Source organism: Hydra vulgaris, chromosome 14 (genome assembly GCF_038396675.1).
Source record: "Hydra vulgaris chromosome 14, alternate assembly HydraT2T_AEP".
Lineage (NCBI taxonomy): Eukaryota > Metazoa > Cnidaria > Hydrozoa > Anthoathecata > Hydridae > Hydra > Hydra vulgaris.
Window position 1 is genome coordinate 39215378 of NC_088933.1, and position 10762 is coordinate 39226139.

Genomic DNA, 10762 nt, shown 5'->3' on the forward strand with positions numbered 1-10762 from the left:
ATATATATATATATATATATATATATATATATATATATATATATATATATATATATACGCTTATTTATTTATTTGCAGATCCTCAAGAAATTCCAATGCCAAAAGAATTAGATATATCTGCAGAAGAAGGTGCTTAACTTACTGCATTTTGCAAATCTTAATCACAGAATTAACTAGTATAAATATTTCCATTTTTTACTTTTTAAACTCATTATTTTCAGACAAAGAAAATGAAGAAGAAATAGAAGCATCCCAAGGTGAAAATAGTGACAATGAGAAAAATGATAAAAAAGCAGAAGCACAAGAAGATAGTTAATAAAAGTGATATACAAAAAGTCATTATTTTTTTTATTTTATGTTTATGAAATAAATGTTTCTTCTTAATTTTAGCAGAATCACAGAGTACTTACAAAGCTAAAGGAATTGTATGGAATAAAAACCCTTCTCAACAAAATAAAACCCCATTCCGAAACATAGTGTGTCAGTGAAGTGGTCCTAATAAGAGCACCGAAACACTCTCGATTAGTGACATTTTCTTAAAGATATTTACTGTGGAAATGGCAGATATTGTTACTCGACATACAAATAAAAAAGTATTCTCGGTATACTCATCACTCAATCTCAATTCAGATTCTAAAAGAAAATGGAAGCCAGTTACAGTTCAGGAAATATATTCTTTTATGGCTATTTTGATTTGTTCTGGTGTAAATAACTCTAATACTGACCACGTTAGTGATATGTGGCATTCTAGCTCATACCCACTATATCGAGCAACAATAGGAATCAATAGGTTTCGAAACATTATGCGTTTTATTAGATTTGATGATGCCAATACTCGCAAGCAGCGCAAAAAATCAGATAAAGCAGCTCCAATTCGTGATATTTGGACAATGCTTAACAAAAATTTATCGCAAATCTATAAGCCAACAGATAATTTAACAGTAGATGAACAACTTTATCCTTTTCGTGGTCGCACAAAGTTTACTCAGTACATTCCCTCAAAGCCAGCCAAATATGGCATTAAAATATGGTGGGTTTGTGATGCTGAAAATGCTTTTCCTCTTAATGGTATCATTTACACTGGGAAAACTGGTCATACACGAGAAAAAAACCAAGGTGAAAGAGTTGTTAAAGAACTTGCAGTTGCGTACAAAGGCAGTGGGAGAAACATTTTCATGGATAATTTTTTTACTAGTTTATCTTTTGCTCAACAATTGCTCTCATGGAACTTGACTATAGTTGGCACATTAAAGAAAAACAAACCATACATTCCACCGATAATGGGTCCAAATAAATCAGGGGAATTATACTCATCTTTATTTGCCTTCCATGAAAACATAACAATGTGCTCTTACGTACCAAAAAAAAAAAAATCAGTAATTCTTTTATCAACAATGCACTCTGATATTGCTGTAAATGAGGATCTAAAAAAAAAGCCACACATTATTACTTATTATAACAAATGCAAAACAGGAGTTGATACCATGGACCAAATGATAAGTAGATACACTACACAACGTCGCACTTTGAGATGGCCACTGGTAATGTTTTTTAACATGTTAGACATCAGTACACTTGCATCGTATTTGATTTATTATGAAAATAGAAAGATGATGAAAAAAAAAACCAATCAGCGAAGGTTGTTTATGCGCCAATTAAGTGAAGAGCTTGCTAAACCAATGATAATCATTCGGTATCAAAACTTGCAGGTAAGAAGGCATTACAATACTAAGATTGCTATTGAAAGTGTGATTGGACAGCAAAGTGTTTTAGTGAAAGAGAATCATCTGGAAGAAAAAAAATTACTGGTTCTTGCCATATTTGTTACCAACAGCCAACAAAGAAGAGAAGAAAAACAAGAAAGAGTTGCTCTCAATTCAATAATCCTGTGTGTGACGAACATTCATTTGGTTTTGTTAAATGTGTTGAATGTAATATATGAGTTTTTTTGTTAACTTTTTTTATAAACTTTATATTTTATTTAGAAAAATGTAGCAAATTGATAACTTAGTTTTTAAGTTCAACCAATCTTGAGATTTCTTATTGCGGGTACCAGGGTACCCGGTTGCGTCCACAAACCATGTTCACTTCAAACTTATATATTTTAAGAAATTTTTTTGTTTCTGGTATTTTTTATGCACAACTATGTTAAATTTTAGCCATATAATGTGTATCTAAATGCCCAAAGTAAAATATTATCTACAAACTTATTTACATTAAAAAATGTGCTATAGTGGGCACCCGGGTACCCGGTTGTGCACACAAGGGTTAAGATATCGTGACCTTAGAATAATATGGTTCTATCTCCATATTTTAACGTTGTGAGAATATAACTTTTGATTTTTAATTATTTAATTGTTTCACAGTTGTTGTTGTTTATAATAATAAAATATATATTTTTTATTCTATTTATTTTTTATAATTAATCTTACAATATTATTTTCATAATTTTTAAAATTGCTTGTTTACAAATTTATAGTTAATTCCAACTTTATTAAATAAGGTTGAAATTAACTATGAAAAAACAAAAACTAAGAATTTTTAAAATTATATAAATAATAATAATAAGATTAATATATTATAATTATATAATTTTGAACACAAAAATATTGTTATAACTAACAACAGAAAATTAAATTTATTTACCATGAAAATTTGGAGATAGATTCTAATAATTTGAGCAGCCGTGGCGCAGTGGTTAGAGTTCTGGCTCAGAACTCAGAGGTCCTGGGTTCGACGCCGGCTCTAGCCCAATAAGCGAAATTGGTAAGGAAGGAGGCGTGAACCTCTAGTTAAATGCTCTCCCGCGGTGCTCCGTGATAATACCGTAAGGACTTCCTGGGAGCACCTAAACAACCTAAAAATAAATAAAAAAATAAAAAAAAATAATTCTCATTTACCGATATGCTTTTTGTCTAATCCCAACTTATACACTGAGGCATATTCGTTGAGACGCATCAATTTTTTTCTCTTTGTCTTAATTTTTTTCTATGAATTGTCAACTGATATGCATGCAAGTTATTTTCAAAATAATTGTTGTGTTGTGGGCTAATAAAAATCACAAAAAAATTTTTTCTATGTGTCTTTATTAACATGAGAGTATGTTTGATATTCGAAAGTACATTTTTTAATTGGAATATATCTATAGACGCAGTCATATTTTTGACATTAAAAGATGGAAATTAGTGATGCGTATGCCCTCCATTACACTGGATCACCTCAAAAATTCTGCCTTTCATTGACTCCACTAGTCGTTGAAGTGTAGTTTGATCCAACTCAGACCATGCTTCAAGGATTTTACACTTTAACTCAGTAACAGTTTTAAATTGGTGTCCGGCTGCTTTAGCGTCATAAACTTTTCTTGATAGCATTCCCCACACGTTCTCGATTAGATTTAAATCCGGGCTACAAGCTAACCATTTGAGATCCGGGATGTCGTGGTCTTTAAACCATTTCATAAAATGCCTAGATGTGTGAATTGCAGCATTATCTTGCTGAAATATGGCATTATCGTCCATGTTTTCATCCATATAAGTTATGAGAACATCATCCAACATTTCTGTATACTTTATCGAGTTCATTTTAGGTAAACCACAACACTGAGTCAATTTTCCTGAATAAAAAAATCCACCCCAAACCATTAAACTTCCTCCTCCATAATTTAGTTTTGTTTGTGGGTCATTTATTCCTCTTAGATCACACCAATACAATTGTAAGAGTCCGGACCATCTAAATTTAACTTTTTTTTATCTGAAAATATTACGTTTTGCCACTCATGAGTCCAATGCATATGGTTATTAGCAAACTGTAATCTAGGAATTTTATGGTGTTTTTTTAACATTGGTTTTTGGTGTGGTTTCTTCCACTTTACGTTTGGTATTGTACGTAGAATATGTTCAACAAGTTTATTGGTGACAGGCAATAATAATTTATCCTATATTTGTGTTGCATTCAATTTATTTTTGGTTGCTTCGAAGCAAATTCGATTAATTTGCCGATTTTTTAATACTTTGTTGCCGTTTGTTGCTTTTTTTTACACCGTAATTGTCAACTTTTGCAATGTAGTTTCGTACAACATGGTCAGATCTTCCAATTTTTCTTGCTATTTTTCGTATAGAAAGTGCTGGTGAGATTTCTGAGCCACGATATAAATTAATTTGTATTTGTATCTGTCAAATACTTTCCTTTAGACATTTCGTAAAATGCAATAAAAATGATACTGGCAGAGCAAAAGATCAAATTACACTAAAATTTATCAATTTATTTGTGTAAAAGTGATTAAAAATCAATAAATACCGTTATTAACCTGATTACGTCTATAGATATATTCCAATTAAAAAATGTGCTTTTGTATATCAAACATACTCTCGTGTTAATAAAGACACATAGAAAATTTTTTTTTTGTGGTTTTTAGTAGCCCACAACACAACAATTAGTTTGATAATAACTTGCATGCATATCAGTTGACAATACATAGAAAAAAATTAAGATAAAGAGAAAAAAATTGATGCGTCTAAACGAATATGCCTCAGTGTATTACTTAATAAATAATAAATGATGTGTATTCTAAGCAATCAGTTTAGCAAATATGATATTTTGAACTTTTAATTTAACAAATTTAACAAGTTTTTACTTTTAATTTTTAAGATTTAAGATAGAATAACAATTTTTGTCAAATTCTCTCAAGAGTACAAAAGGGAGATTCTAACGTCACGATATGTAGAACTTTATATATAATTTCAATATTTTTAGCAACTTTCATGGAGATATTATTGATTTGTTGTTTCCAAGATAAGTTTTCATCTTGAAGAACTCCAAAAAGTTTTGTAATTTGGTAAACATTTTTTTCTGGATATTTGATAAAAAAGTGTCCGTTTTGTTTTATCAATATTAAGGGGCAATCTGGTTTTCTTAAACCAAAATGAAATTTATTTAATTCTTGTGTCATATTATTAAAAATTGTATTTATGTTTTGATGAGATTGGAATAGGCAAGTCATTGTGTCATCAGCAAAAATTATAGTGGTTAAGTTAGAGACTTTGTCAAGGTCATTTATATATATTAAAAATAATAGGGGCTCAACTTTGGATCCCTGTTTATCCTGGACTCTTCTTTGCCTTTGTTAACCAATGTAAAATGTAGTGGGACACTACATTTTACATTGATTAAAAAAGGCGAAGAAGAGTCTCAGATATTAACGAACTGCTCACGATTACTAAGATAGCTTTTGAACCAGCTTAGATATTTATCTCTAATTCCAAAGAGTTCTAATTTTTTAATAGCATGTGGTAATCGACAGTATCAAAAGCTTTAGACGAATTGATGAGTACTTCTAGGGTATAATAAGAATTTTTAAAACAATCAGAAATGCTACTTGTTAGTATGGCGTGTTTAGTAGAATTGTTTCTCTGGAAACCAAATTGATTGTTATATATAAGTTTAATATCAACAAAATAATTGCAGACTCTTTTATACATTATTCTTTCTAATATTTTAAAGAAAACTGGAAGAAATGAAATCGGACGATAATTTGTAATGTTGCAATGGTAATCTGATTTAAAAATAGAAGTTATTTTGTTACTTTTAGAGAGTCTGGAAAAGATCTTTGAGCAATAAATGCTTTATAAAATTTAAAGAGTTTAATAATTCAAAGAAATTAATAGAGTATTATAAAGAGTATTATAAGTTGCTTGCTGAAAAGCAAGTTTTACCTGATAGGGAGAAAGTGCTAATTTTACCTTGGATTACGTAACTGGTAATATGTTTAACTTAAAGAGGGTCCTATTTATCTAGTCATTCTAAAAAGCCAAGAAAATTTTTGTTATGACATGATCCAGTTTCTAGTTTGATCCACGAAATGCATATTTTGTGATGTGTCATGCGTAGAAAAAAAAAATCATTAGATTTTTTTTTATAAGTCTACCTAAATACATCTATTATTAGATGGATATTTCTATTCATCTAATAAAATATATCTATTTATTAAATACATCTATTATTAGATGGATTATTAGGAGGCTAAAAAGACAACTGATATTTATTATTATAAATATAATTAAACTTTACACTGTAGAAAAGTGGTGACACTTCGCAAAGTTCCAGCCTTGTCACAGGTTTTGGACCTTAAAAAATTATTGGCGTTGACGTCTCTTTTTTATTGATTTGTCATAACGTCAGTCCATCGATCAGTCCACGATTTTAGCGTATCCAGTTGGTAGGGTCGATAGAAAATACTTCAACGTTCTGAGCTAATTTTTTGCTAACAACACTAATAGACTCTAAAACTATTACCTCTTTATTTAGATCAGAGGCGTCCTCGAGGGTTTTTTTTTTTTTAAGTCTGCAAAAATATTTTTCTAGGCCTTGGTCAGCAAAATAACAGATGTCACCCACCCTTCCTTTAAGATCTCTTCGGGACGGCGGCTCTGATTAAGATTATTAATTAACGAACCTGGAGGATAGCTGCTATTGTATGGTAGGTAATCCATTGTCTCATGTGATTAAGTACCAGATTGTTTTTTGCGAAAAATGTTATCAACTTTGTTGTGACAAAATAATATTTTTTTCAAAGAAGTAACTTTAAAACAAATTTAAAATTCGTTTTAAAAGTACTTCTTTTTTCTTTTGCCTCCCCCTCGAACTTTTCTTTACCTCATTCAAATTTTAATGTCAAAGTGAAATAAATTTCCTTCCGTCTTTACCAATGTTAAGCATATGCAGCCGCTGAGGGGCAGAGCCACCAGCAGCAAAGAGGCCAGCAAGCAAAGAATCAAGTAATTTTAAAACTAGTTTTAAAAAAAAGATAACTTTTGTTATAAGAGTGTAGTTTTTTTTAATTAATTAATGTTATATTTCGTTTTAAAATAATAAAAATAATAAGCTTCTATAGAATTTTAATATAATTAAGATTAGAATAACTTATTAAGTTATTTTCTTTGCTTGCTAGCCTCTCCAAACGCACTGACCCCTCAGCGGCTGCCTATGTCCAGCATTGGAAAAACAGGTCTGGTACCATATTTAAATTGTTTGAAGAAACTCATAAATTAAAAAGTATTAAATGGAACGGACACATAATACCGGAGCTAGAGGCGTTAAAAAAGCTAGATCTATTGTTCAAATTACTTAGTAATTACCCAGACGGCTATCTATTGTAAATACTCGGAGAATTGATCACGTATAACATACCGCCGTTGATACCAGAAAAATACGCATTTAGTTTTAAGTTTCGAACTCGAGTTCAATACCACTTATTTATCAAAAATACGTATTATTTAATATTTGATCAAAATCGGATACGATATCGTACCCGATTTTGATCAAATATCAACATAACGGAAAAACGAAAATCTTTGCTTTAAAGCGCATGCTTAAACTGATATTGTGAAAGCAAAATTTACATTAAAAAGTTTTCTCTTAAGAAATGTAGTAAAAAGTTTGTCTGGAATGAAAAGGAATAGTCAGGAATACATGAAAAGTTGTATGAAGAGATATCGTTCTGCTAAAGCAGTATCGCATATCTCCAATACATTTATAGTACTTTTTTGTACTAAAAAAGTTACTAAAACTTTATCATAAAAATATTTATTACTACTTTTAAATTTATTTAGTTTTATGAAGTCCTAAATTAATATAATTCAAATATATTATAAATCCTATCATTTCATTCCTTGCTTATTTTCTTATGTTGATTATTATTTTATTAACATTTCTGTTATGCTATTACCTTTTTTTTGTACTGTTTTAAAAAATTTAGAAAAATAAATTAAAATTTCGAGCCAACACTGACATTTTATTGTTGCTAAACGTTAAATTTTGTTATAAGGATTGCAGTTCTTCTATCTGTTTTTTGCTCCTTATTCAATAAGTATTTGATTTGAATTAAATATAATTATAATTTGATATTTTATTACAAGATATATGTTTTTATATATGAATATATATATGAATCTTTTTAGATTTTTTCATGTTATTTTTAGATTTTTTGTTCGCGCAATTCAAGTTATATATGTTTATAGTTTGCATATATGTTTATATTATGTTCAAAGTTAAAAAGTTTTTGATAAATATATGTATGTGGTAATATGTGTTATGTAATTGTTTTATAAATGTGTCATTAAAATAGTATAAAATGTATCTATATAGTGTATATAAATATTATATGAGGTGTTTATATATGTTATATAAAGTTAAATAAATGTATTGTGTTTTATAGTTATTATATATGTTTATATTATGTTGTTTCCATGTTTTCAAAGTGTGTGACTTGGCTAACGTGTTGAGCAAGATTTTGCGTAAAGTTGTTATTTATGTTACTAATGTTGTTACATTTGACTTACCTTTATGTTGGTGTCTATTGTTAAAAATTATAAGTGGTTTTATTATTGAAACTCACTGCTTTTAATCATTCACTAAAAGCCACTCAAGAAAAATCATTTTGCCGTATATACATTTTGTTTATATCTCAATTTGAATTTTTAGAACCATGAAGTACCAACATGATTTGTTTTCTGAAAGCTAACATGAAATAACAATATTTAACAACTACTACTCTCTTATCATGACATCTTATCTCTATCAGATATATTGATTTTTGATTCATATTTGATGTTTTTTTTGTATTTACTTATCAATTACATTTTTTCATTTCAGATTTATCATATGATGGATTTATGCGATATAAAAGAACAAATGTATGTAAATTTTTATAAATTTTTTCTAGGCTTTTCTAAATGTGTTTCTTATTCACATTTTATTTTACAAGCAAGGTCTGCAAGCAAATTTGAGCTGAAAATTTTTTTTAGCTTTTAAGGAAAATTGGCGTTATTCTTTGTTTAATTTAATTTGCTTAAATATAGTAGTTCTAACAAATAAATGTTTGTTTGTTTTTGGTTTTTTACTTATCTGTTTTCAGATTCTTATAAACTAGGCAACTCAGCTGAGCAAGTTTTGTTTTTGCATTTGTAAAGAGCTGAAAGTTATTTTTTAGAGTGATTGAAAAGAACTGAAGTGTTTTTTAGTTACTTCACACGGTGTAACTGATACTGGTTTGAGTAAGTTTACTATTTTGTTTTATTTTATATTGGATTTATTTTATATTTGATATATATTATATTAGATATATATTTTGTGTATTTAACATGGAAAACTGACTGGAATTTGTTGACACGAAAGTTCATAAACATAAATCTGCCTATATTTTAGTATATTTATATATATATATATATATATATATATATATATATATATATATATATATATATATAATTACTTTAGAGTAAAATATACTGACTGACATTGCTTCAATTTTTTATATAAGATTGTGAATTTATTATTTTTGTTCATTAAGGTAAAAATAATTTTGTGCATTGTAGATTCTTTGTTATATTAAAAATAATTGATGTAAATAAATATTGTTTAATACTTTTGATAAACGACTTATGTATATAAACATATAAAAAGATATGGATTTCAATAATTCTTAAGTTTAAATAAAGTCTTTGATTAGAAAAGATCATAATTTGTAAGATTCTTTTACGTTCATTTATTCAATTGTAACAATAGTAAGATTACTGGTAATATGTTTAATGATAACAGTGAAATTGAAATAGATAGTATTAGGCTCAACAAAGTTATTAATGTAAAATGCTAATAGGCAACTTGAAAATAGTTGTCAAATGAAAAAAATAGATCTAGGCAGGATGAAATTAATCGTTGTTGAAATGTAAGAAATGTAACTCGACATGCAGAAAACTTACTTGACAGAATTCAGTGTCAAGCAGTGTTAATGTCTGTTAATTTGATTTTACTTTAGACACTTCATAACAAAGCAAAGTATGAGTTTAACTATATATAGTAACAATTAACACTTTTAAATCTAAATAATTTATTTATTTTTTATAATTTCTATCATAGTTATGTTATTTTTTTCATTTTTTTTTTTTAGTTTGTCTTCCCTTTGTCATCTTTTGATTAGTTAGCTAACTGTTAAAACATGGTTTTAATTTTGTAAATTTAGTATGATGTGAAATTTACTTAATTAATCATTAGTCAACAGTTAGAAAGAAGCTGGAGCTTAATTAAGAAATGCTGGAAATTAGTTTTTAATCAAGGTAAAAATAATTTTGTTTACTGGTAACATAATAAAACCAGTTACTACTATTTATTCCGTGCTTTTTTACATTTGTTAACATGCTGCTTTGGAAACACTTTCTTTCTTTCTCTCTCTCTCTCTCTCTCTCTCTCTCTCTCTCTCTCTCTCTCTCTCTCTCTCTCTCTCTCTCTCTCTCTCTCTCTCTCTCTCTCTCTCTCTCTCTTAGATGAGTGGGAAATTTAATAAAACTTTTGTAATTACTGAGCTCTTACGTATTTCTTAATACCACAAATGATAATGACCATTTATAAGAAATATTTTACCAGTTGCTCGCTATTTTATAATATAGTTGCTAAAATTGTTTAACTATAATTATCCTTTGATTGTTCAAATATTGTAATAAATAAAGTCTTTTTAGTCCAAGTATTTAAGTTGATAAAATATCTTATTAAGTTGTGGTGTTATTTGCCAGCGTTACTATAGTAACAATGTATACATTGTGTTGTCTAGCCTTTTTATAATCTTTTTTAATTATTCTGTAGACAGAATATATGAACCTGTCATTTCGAAAAGGACATAAGTCCAAAACTTTTAGCAGTTAGTTTATAAGTCTGAATTTAAAATTTCTGTATGATTTATGTTTTTTTTATAAAAAATAAAAAATACATAAGT

At 28.2% G+C, this 10762-nt stretch overlaps 1 protein-coding gene across 1 annotated transcript; it reads left to right on the plus strand.

Moving 5' to 3' along the window:
• The first annotated feature begins 557 nt into the window (after positions 1–557).
• On the plus strand, positions 558–1955 carry LOC136091107 (piggyBac transposable element-derived protein 4-like). Its single transcript, XM_065818094.1, has one exon. It carries the CDS (start codon positions 558–560, stop codon positions 1953–1955), a length of 1398 nt encoding a protein of 465 aa, XP_065674166.1.
• Positions 1956–10762: the final 8807 nt, after the last annotated feature.

Bases quoted from the DNA above. Each gene is read 5' to 3' on its own strand.
- LOC136091107 (XM_065818094.1), top strand. From the start codon at position 558: ATGGCAGATATTGTTACTCGACATACAAATAAAAAAGTATTCTCGGTA.